The 23,022-nt window shown below is 49.6% G+C and overlaps 1 protein-coding gene across 3 annotated transcripts in view; it reads left to right on the forward strand.

Moving 5' to 3' along the window:
- Window positions 1-22,335, forward strand: part of Slc43a2 (solute carrier family 43 member 2) — a 48,765-nt gene extending 26,430 nt beyond the window's left edge. For 2 of the 3 annotated variants that reach the window (XM_023719900.1, XM_023719901.1), the window contains exons 6-14: window positions 6,746-6,838; window positions 8,300-8,433; window positions 8,512-8,714; window positions 9,299-9,445; window positions 14,822-14,960; window positions 16,201-16,324; window positions 18,737-18,810; window positions 20,030-20,153; window positions 20,900-21,061. In XM_023719900.1, coding sequence (XP_023575668.1) covers window positions 6,746-6,838; window positions 8,300-8,433; window positions 8,512-8,714; window positions 9,299-9,445; window positions 14,822-14,960; window positions 16,201-16,324; window positions 18,737-18,810; window positions 20,030-20,153; window positions 20,900-21,061 — 1,200 coding nt within the window. Of the gene's footprint in view, window positions 1-6,745; window positions 6,839-8,299; window positions 8,434-8,511; window positions 8,715-9,298; window positions 9,446-14,821; window positions 14,961-16,200; window positions 16,325-18,736; window positions 18,811-20,029; window positions 20,154-20,899 lie in introns of all 3 variants that reach the window. The other variant, XM_004635347.3, reaches the window with a different exon arrangement.
- The last annotated feature ends 687 nt before the right edge of the window (window positions 22,336-23,022 follow it).

The raw sequence follows: 23,022 nt of genomic DNA on the forward strand, positions 1-23,022 counted from the left end.
AAAAAAAAAAAAAAAAAAAAATCATGTAGTACTTCATTCAGTGCTCTTAGACTGCATTTACCATCTTTGTTGACTCAAAGACAGACCATTATCTTCAAAAAAGTTCAGCAACAACCACTACTGCAGCAGATAGATAATGAAGTCCCTCTTCCTTTAAAGCCCTAAAAGAAGGCATTGTTAAATTCAAACTGGGGCTGGTGAGATGGCTCAGTGTTCTAAACACCTACTTAGAACAAGCTTGGCAGAGCACAGGGAAGGCGGTTCAATCCCCCAGCACCACATGCCAGCCAGCCCCGCCCCCTGGTGGGCTGAGCTGCCCCCCCACAAATAAATAAAATTTAAAAAAAAATAAATAAATTCAAACTGGTAGTCTGAAAGACCAGAATTCCCAAAGAGAGGTATTTTAGCTTGACAGATATCATTTTATCTCCATTTGGCTCCCGTGCATCTCTGCAGGCCGCTGCATGGGGACAGTGGCTCAGCGTCGCTGTATGTCCCAAGCTGTGGGTCAAACCCAGGGACCTTATGAACGCTATCAAAGTCCCCAGCAGCTGACTACACACCCAAAAATATGGTTTCAAGGCAAAAGTATTGGTAAAGTAGCAACTCTTCAACATAATGACACAGTGATGGAGTAACTTCTATTAAACAGACCCTAGTACACAGCTAGGGTGAGGTAGGGAGGTATTAATTGGTATAGGTCTCTTAGGGGCAGTTAAGCACAGCATATCACAAATCCTCAGGAATATTTTTGGTTTTTGAGACAGGGTCTTGCTTTGTGGTTTAAGCTGGCCTTGAATTCACTGTGGAGCCTAGGCTGGCCTGGAACTCACAGTTATCCTCCTGCCTCAGCCTCGTGAGTAGCTGGGTTTATAGATGTGTGCCACCTTACTTGGCTTTTACTGTATTTTCTTTGTTTCAAAAATTTTAGAACAGATGCAGCATATATTGCTCATTCTAACCAGGAAAAAAAAATCATTATTTATAGAATAAGATGTAGGTATTGTTGGACAATACCTAGTGTGGTTTGCCCTGAGGTACTCTCCTGTATAAGGAATGGCATTGCTAAATAAAACAATATGCAGGGCCCAGGCTTGGCTCAGCAGCTCAAGAGCCGGCCTGGCAAGCCAAGGTCCTGGATTCAACTCCTGGTACCAAAAAAACAGTAATAATATGCTGGGGGAGAATTTTCTTGGTAGTGATCAGAACATTCCTGGTAGGGAGAGGCCGACAGCTGGAAATCTGCTGCCCTTGTCCAGGCCTGAGGACACGGGTGTCATCCAGGGGTAGACAGGAAATCAGCCTCCTCACCAGGCTCCTGCTCTCCCCATCCTGGATCTGTGGCAAAGAGGCCCCCGAGACTGGGCCAGGGCTGTGTGCTTGCCTGTGGCCTCTGTTGTTGTTGGCCTGTAGCCTGGGTAAGGGCTTAGGCAGGCCTGAGATGAAGGGGGTGGAAAAGGAAGGGCTGGCTGCAAGCTGGCTCTTCTCCGGACATTCTTCAGTTTTGCTGAGAAGTTTGTGCCCAAAGGTGATTCTGCTTGGGGGAACTTGCTTCAAGGGAATAAGAGCTCTGAGCGCGTAGGTTCATTCTCAAGAGCGACATGTTTATGGGGCTTGTCCTTGCACCCAAGAGGCTGGAATTTTGGCTTCCATCTGCCCTTCTGGGCTGGGTCGTAAGCCTTTTTTGATCCTCATTATCCCTTTCTTTCTTCACCTTCCCTGCTCACTGTGGAATCCCAGGCAGGAGCAATCACAGGCACCTTCCACAGGGGTGACCTCATCTCTGGGTTCTCCCTTGGGTGGATGTGGCCCGAGGGTGTCTCTGCCATAGAACTGCTTTGCTGGCATGACTAGTATGCAGCACTGTCGCTGTGTGAGCTCAGACCAAGCGTGTCCTTTGAACTGTGGCCTGCCCGGGAGGCAGGTGTGCAGGGCACAGCACAGCGCCTTCTGGACACACGAGAGTGCGTCACACTTCCGTTGCCTCCTGTGCCTTCTCTTGTGCCTCTGTGACCCTCACTGAGAAGTCAAGGAGAACAGAGGCGCCACTCAACAGGAGAAAAGCTTTGGTGTATGCTAGGAGTGGGTTTTTTGGTTTGGCTTAAAAAAAAAAACAAAACAAAACTAGGGATTGAACCCAGGATCTTTGTACTGAGCTATTACCCTAGCTCTTTTTATTCTTTATTTTGCGACAAAGTCTTACTAAATTACTAAGATGCCCAGGACAGCTTGAACTTGTGATTCTCCTGCCTCAGCCATGCGCCACCGTGCCTGGCTGTAGTAGGAATTCTGTGAGGAGCCTGGCTGGCCACTTCAGTCTCATGCCATAAGCTGGCTTAGTTGGCCATTCACTCACTATGGATTTGCTCATGTTCTCTTTTTTTATCCTGGAATTGTATGCCCACATTTTTTTTCTTTGAGACAAGAGTCTCACTGTGTAGCCCAGTCTGGGCTTGAACTCGCCATCCTGTTGTCTCATCCTCTTCGTGCTGGGATTACATGTGTGTCCCACCGCATCTGGCTCCCCACTGAGTCTGACTTACTCCTTTTTTTTCAACACCATTATTTATGTATGATTCACATACCACTCAGCACACTTAAAGTATATAACTGAGTGTCTCTCGTGCATTCACATAGCTGTGCCTTCCTCACTACATTCAAATATATCACCTCCAACCCCTATAATCATTAACATCCCCCCTCCCCCCACTATCTACTTCTGGCCTTTGACAGCCTCTGATCTACTCGTGTAGCTGGAATCCTAAAATATGTGATATTTTCTCTGTGGCTTCTTTCATTTAGCCTAATGTTTCCACGGCTTAGCAGGACTATAGCTTGTATCTGAACTTTGTTCTTTTATGACCAAATAATGTTTGAATATGGCACATTCTGCTTATGTATTCATCTGCTGATGGACATTTTGATTGTTTTCACTCTTTGCCTGGTAGGAAGAATGCTAGCCAGGTGTGGTTGTACATACCTGTAATCCCGGCTATTCACAAGTTTGAGGCCAGCCTGGCCTACTTAGCGAAACCCTGTTTCAATAAAATGGAGCTTGGTAATAGAGCACTTGTCCAACATGGCTCTGCGTGGCCCTGGATTCAGTTTCCAGTACCAGAACAAAGCAAGACAAATTGCTGCTGTAAATACTCATGTACAGGGCAGGCAAGATAGTTCTGCGAACTAAGTGCCTGCTTAGGTGGTGCAGGGACTGGGGTTCAATCTCTGGTACCACATGCCGCACCAGCCCTACCTCTGGGCATGCTGAACTGGCCATAGAGTCCGGGTGTGGTGGCACATGTCTGTAATCCTAGCGCTGGGGAGGCTGAAAACAGGAGGATCACTATGAGTCTGAGCTGCGTAGTGAGACCCTGTACCAAATAACTTTAAAAACAAAATAACAGCAACAGCAACAAAAACTCAGGGGCTGGGAAGATGGCTTAGCAGAATAAGCTCTTGCCCAGCAAATACAAGGGCCTGAGTTCAATCCCTAGTTCCACCAAAAAAAGAAAGAAAAAGAAAAACTCATGCACAAGTTTTTGTGTGGACATATGATTTTTTCTTGGGTATTACCTAGGTACAAGTGGGCCATACGATTATCCCAACCATGTGAAGAACTCCTGGACTGTTTTCCTAAGTGGTTGCACTTTGGAGGTGGATAACAATTCCAATTCCTTGAGGTTCTCACTAACATTTGTTATTAGCTTTTTCATTATGGCCACCCCAGTGGGTATAAAATGGTATCTCATGTGATTTTGCTTAGTGTTCCTCTTGCTTTCTTTTTTTGAGGTACCAGGGATTGAACTCAGGACCTTGCGCTTGCCAGGCAAGCACTTACTCTACTGAGCTATCTTCCTGGCCCACTTGCTTGCTTGCTTTTCTTTTCTTTCTTTCTTTCTCTTTCTCTTTCTCTTTCTCTCTCTCTTTCTGTCTTTCTCTCTCTCTTTCTTGATAGGGTTTCCCTATGTAGTTCAGGCTGACCTCAAACTCATAGTGATCCTCCTGCCTCAGCCTCCCAAGTGCTGGGATTGTAGGTATGTGCCACCATGCACAGCTGAATTGCATTTCTATATCATTAATGATGTTGAGTATCTTTTCATGGGTTTATTGGCCATTTTTATATCTGATTTAGTGAAAAGTCTATTTAGATCCTTTGCCCGTGTGTGTGTGTGTGTGTGTGTGTGTGTGTGTGTGTGTTGCTGGAGATCGAACCCAGGGCCTTGTGCATGCAAGGCAAAAATTCTGCCACTTAGCCACATCCCCATCCTCCTTTGCCTATATTATTATTATCTTTTTTTTTTCCTGGCTTAGGATGCCTTCAGGGCAGGTTTAGTAAGGCTGGAGGATCTGGGGATTGAACCACAGCAACCTGAGCCTGACTGCTCTGTTTAAGCAGTCACTAAATAACTGAGCTCATGGGCAGGCCCCCTGCCTATATTATTATTATTATTATTATTATTATTATTATTATTATTAGTTCATGTTGTCACTATGCAGCTCACACTTGTAGTGATCCTCCTGTTTTCAGTTTCCCCAGCGCTGGGATTACAGATGTGTGCTACCATGCCCAGTGTCTCCTTTACCTATTTTAAAAATGAGTTGTCTTTTTAAGTATTGAATTATAGATTATTTTTATATTCCACACACAGGTCTCTTATCAAATACGTGATTTGTAAAATCTCCTTTCAATCACTTTTTCTTGGTAATGTTAGGTAAAGCATGGTAGCTTTTAATTTTGATTTGTTGTTATTCTTTTTTTTTTTTTTTTTTTAGAACCGGGGATTGAACTCAGGCCCTTGCACTTAGCAGGGAAGCACTTATTCCACTGAGCCATCTCCCTGGCCCTGTTGTTGTTCTTATTGTTGGTACTGGAAATCAAAATCAGGGCCTTATGCTTGCCAGACAGGCGCTGAGCCACTGAGCTACCTGCCTGGCTGCTTATTTATTTATTTGTTTGTTTGTTTGTTTATTTATTTTATTTTTGTGTGTGTGTGGCCAGTTCAGCCCACCAGGGGGCGGGGCTGTCTGGCATGTGGTGCTGGGGATTGAACCGTGGTCCCTGTGCTTTTGCTTAGCTTAGCTTGTTCTAAGTAGGTGCTTTAGACCACTGAGCCATCTCACCAGCCCCATACTTTTAATTTTAATAATATCTGTGACTTACAATTATGGGGAAAATGGACAGAAATGATGATCATAGGCACAGAGCTAAGTTCCAACTGTATATAGCATCTGTGAATTGACTTGCTGTAGCCATGCTTAACAGTCCAAAATTGACTCAGCACAATAAGGGATGTCCCTGCTTGTCAACATCTTAGGTCCTCATGAGCAGCCCGAATTTGTTGTGGGTTTTTTGGTGTTTTTTTTTTTTTAATTTTTTTTCCATTTATTTATTTATTGTGTGTGTGTGTGTGTGGCCAGCTCAGCCCACCAGGGGGCGGGGCTGGCTGGCATGTGGTGCTGGGGGATCGAACCACGGTCCCTGTGCTTTGCCAAGTTTGTTCCAAGTAGGTGCTTTAGACCACTGAGCCATCTCACCAGCCCGAGCCATCTCACCAGCCCTTTTTTGGTGTTTTTGTTGTTGTTGTTTTTTTTTTTTTTTTTGCGGAACCGAGGATTAAACTCAGGTTCAACTGAACTATGTCCCTGGCCCACAGCCCAAATTTGGTAAAATAGGTTGGGATGCTTTCTGGAGAGCAGCTCTAATGTGGGGACACTGCGTATAGATGGGAATACTTTGCAGTGCACAGCACAGTGCCCAAGGCTGGAGAACTAAGGCAGGTTGTGTGGGAAGATATACTTTGCCCCAGATCTGTCTGAATACATGATTATTGTAGTATTTTACCATGCCTGGATTGCTATAAAACGAATTGTTGAAGGGTTGGCCTCGAAGTCATGTTCCTTCTGGCTGAGAGTTGTGGCTTTTGGAAACAGCTTGAACCCTGCTAGCAGGAGGCCTCCTCAGGTGCCCATCCATTGCTTGGCTGAAAGTCAGATGGGATGCGAATCCCCTGCTTGGACTGAGAAATGCAGAAGTATTGTCAGCCCAGAGGAACTGTAGAATTCTGGTTGGCACCTTTCAGAAACCCACACTCAGGAAATAGCAGCTCTTGGGCTGGTGAGATGGCTCAGTGGTCTAACGCACCTACTTGGAACAAGCTTAGCAAAGCACAAAGGACCACAGTTCAGTCCAGCCAGCCCCGCCCCCTGGTGGGCTGAGCTGGCCACACACACACACACACACACACACACACACACACACACAAATAAATAAATAAATTTTAAAAAAAAAAAGGAAATAGCAGCTCTTGCTGACATCTGGTCTTTCTGGGACTCAGTTTTTATTTATGAAATGCTTTTATCTGCAAATAGATTTTTTACTTTTTAATAGGCTTTTTCTCTTTGAGAGGAACCAAGGCTCATAGTTTTGGGTTTGTTTGTTTTTTTAGGCTCATAGTTTTGCTTTCTGACATCTCAGTGTAACTCTGCTGAGTCAGGAAGCCTCTGCCAGAAGCAGAGGGGGGATAATTGCTAGCCAAAAAGCAACACAGCTGTCCCTTGCACTTCAGTACGCTCCTTGCTTCCTCTCATCCACCTCAGTCCAGGCAGGGAAAGCTTGTGGTTAGCAGCGGTAAGTACCCTGGATAACCACCTCACGCATTGCTCAGGAGAGAGCCTGGTGAGGAACGCCTGATAGTGCCTCAACTCTGTCCCCTCCTCCTAAGCCTTTCTTTCTCTATCCACTCAGCTGCCTAACATGTTCGGTGACCTTCGATCCACATTTATTGCCTTGATGATTGGATCCTACGCCTCCTCAGCGGTCACCTTCCCGGGAATCAAGGTGAGGGTGTGGCCAGTGGAGTTCCAGCACATTTACTCTGCACTCACATCTGTGCAGTGACTCCTCCAACCTTCTCTGACAAAGAGGGAAGTCAGTGTCGGCCCTAACGGTGGCCAGTCTGTCCATGCGCCTCCCCCAGGGCAAGATGCAGCTGAACACCACAAGCAAGAAAAAGAAAAACAAGAGCCAGGGAGATACCTCAATAGAATAAGCACTTGTCTGGCAAGTGCAAGGTCCTGAGTTCAGTCCCTTGTACTACAAAAAAAAAAAAAGAAAAGAAAAAGAAAAACACCCAATCACGGGAGACTCCAGAATGTCACTTTTAAAAAAAGAAGAAGAAAGAAAGAATGCTGGGGAGGGGCTCACTCCAGTCCTGAGCACCCCTTCCCCTCCCTGTTGTTGTTGGGCTCTTGCTCCCAATTAGCCTAGAGCTGAGCTCTCTGCCAAGTTGGTTCAGCTGTTTCCCTCCCAGGCAGGGTTCCGAGCCCCTGGAAGTCATGGAGGGTTAGCACGGAGCAGACCTCTCACAGCCTGCAGCCTGGTTCCCTCCCCAGATCCTCTGGTTCTGTTGGCTTCAGCAGGGGCTGCTCCCTTCGGGCATCAGCACCAGGTCAAAAGCCACCTCTGCAGGGGTGGGGGAAGGCGCTGGTGAGGAGGGAGCTGCACCGACGTGGACTGATCACCAGGAGTCGGGGTAGCCGGCAGGAGCCTGGGGCCAAGCCGCCCATGGACTTTCTCAGATACCCTTGCTCTTGAGTCATGGAGAGGAGCCCACAAGTTCCTCCCTCTTTTCAGTGTCTAACCGCTGGCCGACATGACCAGCTGAGTGGCGGTGTGCCAGGACTTGGGGGGCCCTGATCGAGGCGCTGCAAATAAATGGTGCTCAGGACAACAACTGCTAATTAGTGTCTGCGGGCTGCCTGCGTGCTGGCTGTGTGTTCAGCGCTCTGCATGAGGACACGTGCCAGGGTCCCGCCCACTTCACAGGTAGCAAAGGCAGATGCATTGTTCTGTGGCTCTGTGAGCATTTGGGGAGGACATGTGTGGTGTGCTCATTAGGGCCCTGGAGAGCCCTCTGCAGACGAGGTAGTGGGGCCTGACCTTAGGGAACTGGACTAGCAGTAGACAAGCAAATGACTCAAGAAACACGATCATCTCAGCCAGCACTGTCCACTGTGAGCCAGTGAGCCAGGGGTGTGACAGTGAGGGGGTCATCAACTGATGCCTCTCCAGGATGGCGACACTTGGTCCAAATTGGAGGCACAGAGTTAATGACATGCCAGTAATCCCAGACAAATTGGGATTATTGGAATGCAGGGCTTCTGATAGATGACCAAACAGCCATGCTGATGGCGCTGTGTCTCCTCAAACAGCTCAGCACGGTGAGGCAGGAGATGCCAGGAGCCCCATGCCTGCTCTAACTGTGCCCCTCTGTCCCGCCCATCCCCCTATGCCTCTCAGCTCATCTACGACACGGGTGCATCCTTTATCATCATCCTTGTGGTCTGGGCTGGCTGCTCCGGGCTGGTTTTCTTCAATTGCTTCTTTAACTGGCCCCTGGAGCCTTTCCCAGGCCCGGAGGACATGGACTACTCGTAAGTAGACGTGCCCTGCCCCCGCCCTCGCCAGCCAGGTTCCCAGAGAGGCAGCAAACACTCTCCCGTGGCATCCAGGGTGAAGATCAAGTTCAGCTGGCTGGGCTTTGACCACAAGATCACAGGGAAGCAGTTCTACAAGCAGGTGACCACAGTGGGACGCCGCCTGAGTGTGGGCAGCTCCATGAGGAGCGCCAAGGAGCAGGCTGCATTGCAGGAGGGCCACAAGCTGTGCCTGTCCACCGTCGACCTGGAGGTGAAATGCCAGCCAGATACTGCAGGTACCACCTAGGAGCCCTCGCCTTCCAGGCCTGCCTGGAAGAGACACAGGCGGGTGCCCCTGCAGCCACTCCCCAGGCAGTCAGGAGCACTGCCCGTCCAGACCTGGAGGTCACAGCCTGTGTTCTTCTGACTGGGGCCAGTGCTGGCCGAGGCTTTGGGGGTGTCACTGAATTTCCACTTCATCCTCAAAAGGGAAGTGGCATCACCTGCCCTGTTTACAGATGAGCACACCAAATTAAAGCTCAGAGAGGAGATGGCGTGTAGCTCAGCAGCACATTGCCTGCCTGGCAAGCACAAGGTCCTGAGTTCAATTCCCAGTACCAAAAAAAAAAAAAGCTCAGTTTAGGTAGTGATGGCAAACCTATGGCGCCTGTGCCACTGCCAGCTAGTTATTACCATTGAAGGCTTACTCTCACTACATTAGGGGCTTTGCCCACCTCCAGCACCATGAGCCCCACTGGGGTCTGCCTGCTCCTTAGTCGTCCCCCCTCACTATCAGGGGAGCGGATTTTGTCTATACTTGGGGTCCCCAGTGGTGGGTGGGCTAGTGCCCAGCCCTGAGCCCCACCCCCTCTCTCTGCAGCGGCACCCTCATTCATGCACAGCGTGTTCAGCCCCATCCTGCTGCTCAGCCTGGTCACCATGTGTGTCACGCAGCTACGGCTCATCTTCTACATGGGGGCCATGAACAGTATCCTTGAGTTCCTGGTCAGCGGGGACCAGAAGACAGGTAGGTGTCCCCTGAAACTCAGTGTCTAGTGCCAGTAACTCCTGCTGGCTGGAGTCAGGCCTCTAGGCACCGGCTGCAACCCATTAGGCTGAGCCCGACCCACAGTGCTGTGGAAGAGCAGCATCTGGGACACTGTTTGCTTGTCTGTTTCATCACAGCCAGCCCTGACTGTTCTTTCATGTCCCCATCAGGGTTTCCTGGTTTGGGAGGGAGGGAAGGACTAAAATAGCCACATGTGTGGAGGGTGAGGGGTATGAGGTTTCCAGGGCTGGAGTGGGAGGGCTGAGGGTGTGTGTAACTGAAAATGCAGCACAGAGCAGCATCCCCAACCTGAGTACTCATGGAAAGACCCAGCCCTGCACCAGCCCCCAGAGACCCCGGAGGCCCTGGGGACTCTGGGGGCCATGGCTAAGGATGGGTGAGCTGGCTGGAGTTTGCGCAGTAGGATCTGTGTTCTGGACTGTGAAACAAAGACTCCCTAGGAGTGTGCAGTCCAGTCGAGGCTTGTCAACTCCGGGAAACAGAACTGATAACTAACACAAAAACAGTGAGGAAGGTCTTCAGCTGACTAAAGATTTTGCTCCTACAAGGAAAGTCAGAACTTCCCCAGGGCCCAAGCTGAGTCAGCTCTAGTCATCCCAAGCGGGACAAACACATTTGGCAAATCCTTTTTATTGGCAGCCTCTCTGGCACACAACTTTCCTTTGTTGGTTTACTTGTTTTTACCAAGGAGAAGACACTGTAGGCTTTGTAAGGAACCAAAGCAGCCTTTAACGGGGATAAGAAAGTCGGCTTTAACAAAGGAAATGACAGTGGAGGGGAACCCAATAATTCTGATTCCACAGTGAAAATAGGAGCGCAGTGGGGAGGCAAAGTGGAGAAATACTGAATATTGTGCAGAAATTCGTAATGTGCTGGGGAGGGGTGGCACAGGGAATAGGCAGATCCCAGCTACTCAGGACTCTGAGGCAATAGGATCAAAAGTTCAAGGCCACCCAGGGCAACTTAGACCCTTTCTAAAATAAAAGATACGGTAGCTGGCCATAGTGACATATGCCTATAATCCCAGCACTCTGGAGGCTGAGGCAGGGCTTTCCCACTGAATTAAATCTTTAACTCCCACATATTTTGATCTGTAGTTTATACTGAACCCAGTATTTAAAACCCTTGGGTTTGGAGGCCGGGGAGATGACTCAGTGGAATTAGCGCTTCCCTGGCAAGCGCAAGGGCCTGAGTTCAATCCCTGGTTCCACAAATAAATAAGTAAATAAATAAATAAATAAATAAAACCCTTGGGTTTAACTGGGAGTGGTGGTGCACATTGTAATCCTAGCACTCAGGAGGCTAAAGCAGGAGGATTGCTGTGAGTTGGAAGCCAGCCTGAATGGAACTGCATAGGGAAACCCTGTCTCAAAAAGATGAAATAAATAAATAAATACAAACATACATACATACTGGTACAACTGCAAAAAAAACCAAAAAATTTCCTTTCTTTGTTTTGTTTGGGGGGACAGTCTCAATATGCAACTCAGGCTGGCCTTGAATTCCAGGTGATCCTGCTGGGAGCCTGCCCATTAGCTCAGCTGTTCAGTGACTGCTCAAACAAAGCAGTTAGGCTCAGGTTGCTGTGGTTCAATCCCCAGATCCTCCTCAAGCCTTACTAAACCTGCCCTGAAGGTATCCTAAGCCAGCCAAAAAAAGAAAAAAGTGATCCTCCTGCCTCAGCCTCCCGAGTACTAGGATTAACAGATGTGCACCACCACACTTAGCAAATCATTTATTTGTTTGTTTGTTTGTTTATTATTTATTTATTTATTTTGCAGTATGGGGGATTGAATTGCAGTATTTGGGAATTTGTGCTTGTGAGGCAGGCGCTTATGCAACTGAGTTATCTTCTCCGCACCACCCCCCCTTTTTTTTTTAAATTTTTTTTTTAATTTTATTGATTTATGTGTGTGTGTGTGTGTGTGTGGCCAGCTCAGCCCACCAGGGGGCGGGGCTGGCTGGCATGTGGTGCTGGGGGATTGAACTGCGGTCCCTGTGCTTTGCTAAGCTTGTTCTAAGTAGGTGCTTTAGACCACTGAGCCATCTCACCAGCCCCACCACCCCCTTTTTTTGAGGCAAGGTTTTTACTATACAATTTAGGCTGATTTTGAACTCACTTCATAGCCCAGGCTAGCCTTAAACTCACAGCTATCCTCCAACCTCAATCCCAAGTGCTGGGATTATAGGCATTCACCATCATGCCTGGATAAATCTTTATTTCTTTTTTTAAAGTTTATTTATTTTATTTAGTGTGTGTGTGTGTGTGTGTGTGTGTGTGTGTGTGTGGCTCCAGCTCAGCCCACCTGGGGGTGGGGCTGGCTGGCATGTGGTGCTGGGGGATTGAACCGCGGTCCCTGTGCTAGACTTGTTCTAAGTAGGACAAGTGAGCCATCTCACCAGCCCCAAAATCTTTATTTCTTTAAATAAAAAAAATAAAGAAAAAAGAAAAAGGGCTGGGAAGATAGCTCAGTAGAATAAGCGCTTGTAGTTCAGAGGTAGTTCTCTAGATTTGATCCCCAGTATTGGGTGGGTAGGGGAGGGAAGGTCTAAACATGCACACAAGAAAGGCCCTTGGGTGCCCTACAGGAAAGAACCAGTTTAATTTTATTTTATTTTATTTTATTTTATTTTATTTTATTTTATTTTATTTTATGTATTTAGTACAGGGTCTTGCTATAGAGATCAGACTCTTAGTGATCCTCCTGCTTTCAGCCTCCCAGGCGCTGGGATTACAAGCGTGCGCCACCGTGTCTAGTCTCAGTCTGGTCTCAGTTGCCATCTCAACATACCCTAGGGTCGGGGCCAGGCACCAGGGATGCAGGGGATCGAACCCAGTCCCTGAGTCTGCCTAAGCAGGCACTTAAATCCACTGAGCTATCTGGCCGGCCAGTTTACCTTTATTTAGTTGAGTGGTGTTCACCTGAATTTCTACCACAAGAATTCTTCATAGGGCCTGGGAGATAGCTCAGTAGAATAAGCTCTTGCCTAGTAAGGTCCTGAGTTCGACCCCCTGTACCCGGAAAAAAAAAAAAAATCCTTTTTAGATTTTTTGGTTTTTTTGAAGAGATAGAGTCTTATAATGTTGCCTAGGCCAGTCTCAAACTCCTGAGCTCAAGAGAGCCTTTCATCTCAGATCCCTCAGTAACTAGGACTACAGATGTGTGCCCCCATGCTCAGGAGAACCCTTTCTTCTAATTAGCACATACTAAATTCTGGTGGGCAAGGGGCTGGGGAGATAGCTCAGTAGACTAAGCACTTACCTGGCAAGTGCAAGGTCCTGAGTTCAATCCCCAGTACCACCCCCCAAAAAAGTAAAAATAAATAAATAAATAAAAATGCTTTATTTTCAAAAAGCATGGTGAATGTAAATAAATAAATAAATAAATAAATTCTGTTGGACAGATTTTGAGACAAGCTGATCAGTAGTCTGTAAACACCCTGCATTATGAACAGTCAGGCCCTGAGAGCTGGAGGTGCTAAGGTACCCAAAGGAGCCACTTCCGGGATGCTTGCAAGGCTGCCTCCTGCTATTGAGTTCTGGACTTTTTTTTTTTTTTTTTTTTTTTTTTTTTTTTTTTTTTTGTCTTTTTGAGATGGTCTCACTATGCAGTTCAGGCTGGCCTTGACCTCACTCCTGTACCCCAGGCTGGTTTCAAACTCACAAGGATCCTCCTGACTCAGCTTCCCGAATTCTGGGATTACAGGTGTTCTGCCACACCAAGCTAAGTCTTAGCATTTCATAAATCAAGTTTTCTGAGAGATTTTTTTGGTACCCAAGAGGAAATTTTTTCCAACTATATCCTACCTTCAAAAAGTCTGTGTGGTGAGGTGGCACACATCTGTAACCTCAGCTTAGGAGGCTGAGGCAGGAGGATCACAAGTTCAAAACTAGCCTGAACAACATGGTGAGGCCCTGTGTCAAAATAAAATTAAATATAATAAAAGGGCAAAGGGCTGGAGATGTAGCTGTGTAGGAGAGTGCTTGCCTGGCGTGTGTGAGGCTCAGCAAAAAAAAAAAAAAAAAAAAAAAAGGAAACCAGGCCAGGAAGTTTGGTCTGTGGCAGACAGGACATTGGCTTTCCCTATCCTGCTACTCCAGTACCCTATATCTACGGCCCTGTTGTGTTCCCTGAAGGGCTGTTGTGGAGTCAGGAAGCAACAGAGTAGAAGGAGCAGCTCTGGCTGTTTGGGGAGACCCATGTTGTCAGACGGTTTGCCTGGTTGTCCTGGCTGAAGCTTTTGACCTTTTCTTTCTGAGTGTGGCAGGAGGTGACTGTGACAGAGCAGCATTCCCACAAGGCCACATGGTAGTGCAGGATGCTGATTCTGCCAGGCCTCCCGCTCAGTACGCTATTTCCCTGTCACGGTGACGGCCAGTGGCACAGGCCTGACTCACCAGCCTGCTGTGATGAAGCACCAGCAGACAGGAAAACGTCAGCAGGCGTCTGGGCTGATCCCTCTCCCTCATCCGCTCCCCAGAGCCAAGCCCTGCGGGTGGGAAGTGGTGTGTGTCCCAGCCTCCTTGCCCCATTTGCCTGTATGGCTATTGCTATTTCTGCCACTAACCTCTCTTTCCTTTCTGCCTTTGCTTTCTTGTTCCAGTGATGGCTACGGGTAAGCCAGAAGGGGGGTTGTCAATGAACTTTTTTTTTTTTTTTGTGGAACCAGGAATTAAACTCAGGACCTTGCGCTTACCAGGGAAGCGCTTAGTCTACTGAGCCATCTCCCCAGCCCCCTCAATGAACATTTTGACCCTTCTTCTAGTCAGTCTCTGCTGAACCCCAAAACTTTTCACCTTGAATTCCCAACATACTTCTTGGCTGGAATGGTGGGGGGTGGAGACAAGGCAAAGGACTCCGGCCATTTCCCTGAAACCCTCACATAAATTTTAGTCTCACTGAAGATGGAAGCCCTTAGGTCAGGTTCCTGAGGAGTGGTGCCTTCCTGGTATACTTCTAGCAGCAGAAAACCAACAGCCAGTCACACAGAACGCCTCTATCATGGGCATTGGTAATTTTGTGGTTCCCAAGTCATAGTAACTTCCTGGAACTTAAGGGAGGGGGGTGGTTTCCATTGTGACATACTGGATTTTATTAGTGATTTCTGGGAAAGGCAGAGGATTTGGAGCAGAAAATTGGGTGACCTGCCCCTTGCTCCGGCTTTGATTTCAGAGGTGAAGCTCTCAGGGCTCCCCACAAAACCTGAAGCGACACAGGGACCCTCGGGCACACCCCAAAGGGCCTGTGGGCCTTGGCCCCTTCCTCTTCCGCCCAACCTGTCCTCCAGAGCCCTGTGCCAAGAGCCTCTGTGACGTACCGTCTTCTTTCCCAGTTGCCCTCTACACCTCCATCTTCGGTGCACTCCAGCTGCTCTGCCTGCTGACAGCGCCTGTCATCGGCTACATCATGGACTGGAGGCTGAAGGAGTGTGAAGATACCTCTGAGGAACCTGAGGAGAAAGATGCCAGCCAGTGCGTAGGCCCTGGTCCCACCCCCAGTCCCTGGAGAATAACCTTTGAGTTGCATATTAGGCAGACAGGCTGGGTGGGCTCCATCCTACAGGCAGCAGGAAGACCAAGTCCAGCTCAGCACTACCCAGTCAGGTCTCCCCTCTTGTGGAAATTCTTTGGTTGCTAAAGTTTGAGAGGCACTCGGATAGAAATGGGATAAACCAGAGGAAAAAGCCATGCAGCCACAGGGCGACCACGGGCTCCGTGGCAAGGGCAGTACTATGGGGCCATCCTCGCATCACTTACCTACAGGGTTTGTCCCACCCTGTGTGAATAGTAAGCTGCTACAACCAGATGTGTTAATAGGTTTGTTGATGATTATGAGATGAAACAGGGTGCTGGAGCCCTACTTTATGGAAGGGCTGGGCTCTAAGATCAGAAGATGAGTTAACTGCCATCTTCTATGACTCCACCTTAATATAACAAAGCTGCTGTTCACTGTATGAAGCCCAGTGCCAAGCACTTAATACACAGTGCCTTGGTTAAGCCTCACAACACCACAAAGAGGTGTGGGCTAGTGGTGTGCCCATTGTACAGATGCAGGAACTAAAGTTAAGAATTTGGCTCATAGGACTCTGTGCACATCTCTGAACACTTGGCGTTCATTCTGGGGTGCTGTGTGATCTTCCATGGGGTGTCAGTGTGGGTGGCGAAGCTGGAATCAGTTCATTTACAAGGAAATAATTACAGAGAATGCCCTGTTATCTAGGTCAGGTTGACAGCAGGGAGGTTATTTGTGCCCATCCCTGTTCCATCTGCTGAATATTTATTTGTCTTTTCTCCTGCCCCTCAAGGGATTTGCACCCTTCTTTGGCTTATTAACTGGCTTATTACCAGCCTCCTGCAAGATTTGGGTGAACCGGAAGCCAATGGCAAAGCAAGACTTTGCCACATCCTAGTTTGGCACATTCTGCCCTTCACACCCCATCGTCTGTGCCTGTTTTTCTTCACTGAGCAGTGCAGTGTTGAGGGCTGGCTGCTGTTGTCAGTGATCTTCTCATTCACTGTTTGATCAGGAAGGTTGACTGGTGGTGACCTTAGGGCCCATCCTGTCCTGGCATAGTGCCCAGGATGTGCGTGGGTGGGCTAGGAGCCTCACACCAGTCCATATCCTGTGGCTCTGACGCCTGGCTTCTTGGAGGGGGGTGTCCCTCTACCTCCATGAAGCCCCCAAGGTTATGTGCCTGCTCTGTCTCCACAGAGGTGAAAAGAAGCGGGACCGACAGATCCAAAAGATTACCAATGCTATTCGGGCCTTTGCCTTCACAAACCTGCTGCTTGTAGGCTTTGGGGTGACCTGCCTCATTCCCAATCTGCCACTACAGGTAGGTGTTGGGGGAGGAAGAGGCCACCTGGGGAATGGGACAACAGGAAGTATGTGGTGCCTCATGGAAGCCATCAACAAAGCCTGTGTGACTACATTCATTTGGTGTAACCAGCCAGCCGCCGTTCTTTACCAACAGCCTGTTATCTGCCAGGTGTGCTCGAAGCAGGGCAAGCTGGAAGGAACAGGTGGTTTTCCACACAGTTCTTCTCCATAAAGGCATACTGTTCTTGTGCTTGGGAGACCTTGCCCAGCATAAGCACTGCACTCCCTGGACTGTGTGCAGTGGCTGCGTGTTTGTTTTGCATTAGATCAAACAGCTGGAATCCCATGTCCAAAGAGGTCTGGTATTCTGTGATGTTGCTGGGAGCATTCCTCCCCCGCAGGTACAAGAGTGCCCATAGGAGGTAGGCATGACGGTGTATACTTGTAAGGCCAGCTCTCTTGGAAGCTGGGGCAAGAGGATCAAAAATTCAGACCACCCTTGGGCAATTTAGTCTCAAAAGAGAATGCCCGCAGCCCTTTACCCTGAGGAGGGCTAGACAGAGAAGCTGGAGAAAGACTGTGATCATGGCCTGTGATCTAGGATCAAAGGCTTAATTCTAGGGCTGGTCAAATAGCTCAGTGGATTAAAGCACCTGCAAGCAGGCTCAGGGGCTGGGGCATTCAATCCCCAGGCCTGTCGTGCCAGCCGTGCCCCCAGGGAGCGCTGAGTTGGCAATTGAGGCTGGGTGTGGTGGTGCACGCATGTAATCACAGCTCTTGGGAGGCTGTAAAACAGGCAGTCACTACAAGTCCAATCTACTAGTAAGACCCTGAACACCCTGTATACCTTTTCCAAAAAAAGGCTTAATTCCTTTGTATAAGATTGCTGATACTTGTGAGAGATTGTCAAGAAGATTTTGTCACACCCCTGGCTCCACTCTATGGTCTATGAATATTCTAATACTACAGTAGTTTAGGCCCTGACCCCAAGTTTACATACTCTGAAAGGACACAAATGCTAGCACTGCCTCCAGGTAGGTATGGCCTGAGTCCAGATGGTGTCTCAGGACAAGCCCATGAGGAAGGCCACAGAGACTCCCTATTTACAAATAGCCAGGTACAGAACTGCATTGAGCACACGGGTATGTGCACACACAGGTCTGTTGTGTATGTGCTAACACTACACACACCGAGAACAAGCTGTGGGAGACTTGCACAGATCCGGGTGGGAAGGTCATCGCTTCACAGATATCCCCCTGGCCTCCCGGGCTGTCCTGTCTGAACACTGGTAGACCCTCTTGCTGATTCTCTTGGCTAATCAAGAAGTAATACTCAGTGGGGAACAGCCATCTGCGTTTTATTCTCATTGTGTTGTGTTCTCATTGGAGAAAAAGTTAAGAAAAGGCAGCAAGGAACTTGGAATGGAGACGAACCTGCACAAGTATGTGTATACTTGGACAAGGTGGTCTTCAACCCTGGCTGGAGCAGCCCCTGCCCCCTCCACCACCCACATTCCTGAGGGCACGTCCTTTCACTGCCAAGCAAGATGGCAGAGCTGTGTACAGGAAGCCCAACAGACAAGCACAGGGTTCTCTCAGGGATCGCTGACCAACAAGGGCTCCCAAAGCTTGCTAAGCCCACAGAGACCATCCCAGGAAGGGCCCCTCCTGTGGTCTCCAGGGGGAGACTTTGCCAGGGAGGTATGAAGGAAGCCACCTTCCTGGAGGCCCTGGGCAAGCAGGCAGGCATGTCTTTGGGCGAGTGTTTGGGTGGGGGGAAGATTAGAGATTAAGGTCACAGTTTCTACTCTGTGTTGTACAGATACTTACTTATCTATAGACAGTTGGGAGGCTAGGAAGAAGGGTCCCTGATCTGTAGCATCGGTAGATGTACGTGACATCATCATGGCTGTACCCATGACTGACCTCAGAGAGCCAATGTGATGTCACAGGATGTAGTAACTCACCATCCTGTGGTTATTTCCACCTGACATACAGTACACATAAGACACCTTCAGGGGCCGGGGAGATGGCTCAGTGGAATAAACGCGAGATGGCTCAGTGGAATAAACACTTCCCTGGCAAGCGCAAGGGCCTGAGTTCAATCCCCAGTTCTGCAAAAAAAAAAAAAAAGACACCTTCAGAGTACAAATAGTAGTGAACTATAATAAAATAATTAGGAAGTGATAAGTTTTGGGCATTCATTACCTTTATTTTAATATAATCTACTTAATTACAAGTTTATGTAATTTAATTTTTAACAACTTTTTATAACTGGCTATAAAATTGCTAAAATTCCAACAGTTGCTTCTAGAGCCAACTCCAGGTTGCCACCACTCCCGTGGCTCAGGACCCCAGGAACTAGGAGGCAGGTTACAAGGTATGGGGCTTGGCCGTCTTCTGCTCACTCTCTGTTCTCCCTCCTTCAGATCTTCTCCTTCATCCTACACACGATCGTGCGAGGATTCATCCACTCTGCTGTCGGGGGCCTCTATGCTGCTGTGTGAGTCTCTCAAGTTTCATGTGACCTGGTGGACTGGGGGAAGCTGTGACCTGAGGAGGTGGGATCGAGACCCCGAGGCCAGGCCACCCTGTCCTGGCAGCTTGCCCTCCTGCATCAAGGGACAGATGCCAGGCTTTTTGCTGGGTGTGTCGGGAAGGCCATACCTGGCAGGAGGTGGGTCAATGTGCAGACAGTTGAGTGCCCACAAGCCTTGCCATTTAACACGAAGTCAGTTCGCCCCAGCCGTGCTCAGTGTCCCTAAGTGGCATGTGAGGCCCTCAGAGCCACTGCTCAGCCAGGTTCTGGGGCCATCCCAGGCTGCTCACTGGAAAGGACAGGGTAGGTTCTGACTGCCGGGAGCTAAATGCTGCAGTTTAATATCTCTCAACAGACTCAGTGGCATGGATAACTGAGCCCGGAATGTGCTGGATTGTCCTAACCCAGGGCCTCCATGGCCATCACCTTCCTGAGCTATGGCTACAATGAAACCTACATCTTCTTCTAAAAGGCTACACAGTGGTTCCTCCTTCTTTGGCCAAGGATTGCCCCCAAATCTGGAACCCAAATGTCCTCATCCGGTGTCTCTGACCATAGAGCAGCCTATTCCTTGCATGGAGCCCCTCCCACACCTGGGACTGCAGGTTTCATGTTTGTTGAGATTTAGCCCAGAGGTCCCGCCCTGTTCCAACAGCATCCCACGGGGGTCATTTCAGGTCCCCTCTCCCCCGCTTTCTCCCTGCAAGGCCTGGAGGAAGTTGTGGCTGCCCTGGCAGGGTGTGCAGGAGGCAAGCAAGGGCTGTGATGCCGAGTTTCCGTGATTACACAATGCTCCTCTGGAGGAGGGCAGAGCAGAGCCAGGCCCAGCCTCCAACCTGCCCCCTGGGCCCATTTCCCAAGCCACAGACTCCCGCTGGCACAACACTTTGTACACAGCTTGGCCAGACACCCATAGGCCCCAGGGAGATCTTGGGGAGTGGGGTGTGGGCTCTCCCAGAGTCTGGGCCCTCAGGCTGGTATGAAAGCGAAATTAAAGAGTTGCTTGGCAGAAAGTAATCCAGAGACCAGCACCCAGGCATCCTGAGACTGTTCCTGTTTCTTCCTGCAAGGGCTTAAGGTGCAGCACTGGGCTACCAGCACACCTGGCCTAGGCCAAGGCTGAGGCCAGGTCTGGGAAGCCTGAGAGTGACACTGGCTGAAACAGTCTCATTTGTTCCCACAGGTACCCTTCTACCCAGTTCGGCAGCCTCACAGGACTGCAGTCTCTGATCAGCGCACTCTTTGCCCTCCTGCAGCAACCGCTTTTTCTGGCCATGATGGGTCCCCTCCAGGGAGATCCTCTGTGGGTAAGAAGGGTTAAGATGTTGGTGTCAGGTATCTGCTCCAGCTCCACTGTGACAAAGAGCTGGGAGGCCACGTTGCTTGGGGGCTGCGGAGCTCTGAGGACAGGCAGTTTGCAAACTTTGGTTATGTCTGAGTCAGGGCGTCCTTGTAAGTGGTAGCTAGGCAGGGGAAAAATAGCCTCCCTGGACCTGATTTTGGGATAAGACTTTCTAGTTAAGAGCAATGGCAAATACCCATAATCCTAGCTACTTAGGAGGCTGAGCCAGGAGGATTGTAAGTTTGAGTGTATCCTGGGCAATTCAGCAATATTTTGAAAGGAAAAAAAAAAAAAAAAAAGGACTGGAGATGTAGTTCAGTGCTCCCTGGGTTTAATTCCCAGTGTGGTGGTAAGGAGGAGGAGTTCTTGTCCTAGCCCTTGCCAAGGGCCAGGGTTCTTCACCAGGTACCTGCTCTACCATCAATAGCACTCTCACCTGTGGGACTAGATCAGTAGGTCCCCCAAGAAGGGCGTAGGCCCTTAGGGCTGCTGGGTGGTCTGTAAAGAACCAGAAATTCACTTGGATGCTAGAATGAGGACCAACAGGCCCTGAGACCCATTGAACTTTCCTGGTTCAGTTGCCCCTTTGTCTCTTGTGACCCCCTCCTATCCCCACGCCTGGCTGTAGGGGGTGGGCAGGGAGTGGGTAGGTGTGAGCTGGGCCCTGCACATCCCCAGCTCTCTGTGATGGCTGCTCCGCCCCGTCCCCAGGTGAATGTGGGGCTGCTGGTCTTGAGCATGCTGGGCTTCTGCCTACCACTCTACCTGGTCTGCTACCGCCGCCAGCTGGAAAGGCAGCTGCAACAGAAGAGGGAAGACAGCAAGCTCTTCCTCAAGATCAACGGTTCATCCAACCGGGAGGCCTTCGTGTAGCACCCCCTGGCTCTGAACTGTGGTGTCCTGCCTGTGCTTCAGTGACTGGCCGCTGTCCTCCCCACCCCAGAGGACCTGCACACTCGCAGGATTCTCTCCTTTACCATTTTGGAGGCCACGTTTCCTCCAAGGCCCTGGTTCTGCCTTGGAGCTCTGCAGTGGAAGGACAGGAATGGGCTGAGGATGGGAGACTTTGCTGGACAAAGAACAGCCCTGGCTCTGCTCTGGCACCCCCAAAGGACCCTGGGGACTTGGGTCTCCATGGTGCCTGCAAGAGGAGTCAAGGTCACCCCCCAGCAGGCAGGCCCTGTCCCTCAAGGCTCTGGATTCTGCCTTGTGCCAAAGCAGAGGGGCCTGCCACCCACTACCCAGCACCTGCCCCTCAGCCGCATGCCCACCGAGCACGCCTACCTAAGGACAAAGGCTTGCACTGTCTGCACCCCCTCTCCTGGCCCCTTACAACCTCCCCTGGCCAGACTGTGGCTGTCTGAGGAAGGAAGGACCCGCTTCCTGTTGTTGGTGCTAACCCCTTTGTAATCCCACTCCCCTGTGGCCTGTCCACAGCCTGTCCTCTCGTGTGAGGCCTGTGGAGAAGCCCTCCTGGCTCATAGCCTGGAAAGGGGATGGAAGCAGGATGGTTACACAAAGCCACAGAGGCCATGGACACTGGCTGATCGGTTGACCGCCCCCACCTCCTCCCTCAGGGTGGAGGAGGGAGCACATTTCCACTGCCACCCTCGTCCAGTCTACCACCTGATTTAAGGGAATTAAAGGGGCACTGCCAGGGCAGCCCCTCCCCCAACACAGCTGTTTCTGTGGGCCAGGCAGATAGGAACTCCAGGCCTCTGCAGGGAAGTGGATTGGTGTATGTGAATGAGATGTGCGTGTATGTGTTATGTATGAGGTGGGGTGGGCTGTAAGGTCTGCCCTTATCCCCACCAACCTCCCAGGCCTGCTGCAGAGCCAGTGTGCCTGGAGCCAGCCTGGCCTCATGGGCAGTAGCTTGTCCTGGCCACATAGCCACAGCGCCCCCTGCTGGCTGACTCCGTCAGGGCTCTGAAGCTGTTTTGGGGAAAAAGCCAAGCCTCCCTGGCTCACCAACCTGCCCACCTCAACTACCATCAGAAGTGTGTTTGAGATCTCCCGTGTGCTCAGAGCAGTGTGTTGACTTTTAGGTCTTTAGTTATTTTTCTTTTAAGTTTTATCAGACTTCTTTTTATAAAGCAATAAATCCATTTTCCTCCTGGCAAGGGAACCCCCCTTCTAGCATATCCCTAATATGTGACTGTTGTAAGTTCAAGAGGGAAAGGCAGGACAAGATACTCTGCCATGGAGCAGCCCTATCCTTACCTATCGTTGCTCTGAGTAACCCACCTGGAAAAGACACTTATTTTCCAGGCCAGGAAAAGATACTCTACCTCTACCCCAGCTAAATTGGGCTCTGCTGACATGTGAGCAACCCCCTCCTTGAAGACTATCCAGCTAAACACATTAATCCTGGCCCCTCATCTCCTACACAGATTTCCTGTTGCTGTCCCACAATCTTAGGGGTTCTCCTGAGTGTAGAACACAGGGTGACTCGAAGAACCCCCCAGGCTTAGAAAATAGCATCAGGATGTGAGGGACAGAAGCAGGGAAGCAGCTAGGCCGAATTCAAGCTCCACAGTACAATCACTGAGTCTCCTTGGCTCCTACCTGCTTCAGTGTTGTTGAAAATCACAACCCAAACAGTAATGAGCTGGGGGTGTGAGTCAATAGAAGAGTGCATGTTTAGCATGAGCATGCCTCCAGGTCCCATCCACAACGCCAAAGGAAACCCGAACAACAACAAAATCAGGCAGCACATGCCTGCAATCTCAGCACTCGAGAGGCTAAGACAAAAGGATCACTGAGTTTAAAGCCAACCTAGGGGCTGGTGAGATGGCTCAGTGGTCTAAAGCACCTACCTAGAACAAGCTAAG

Source organism: Octodon degus, unplaced genomic scaffold (assembly GCF_000260255.1).
Source record: "Octodon degus isolate 3935 unplaced genomic scaffold, OctDeg1.0 scaffold00072, whole genome shotgun sequence".
Taxonomy (NCBI): Eukaryota; Metazoa; Chordata; class Mammalia; order Rodentia; family Octodontidae; genus Octodon; species Octodon degus.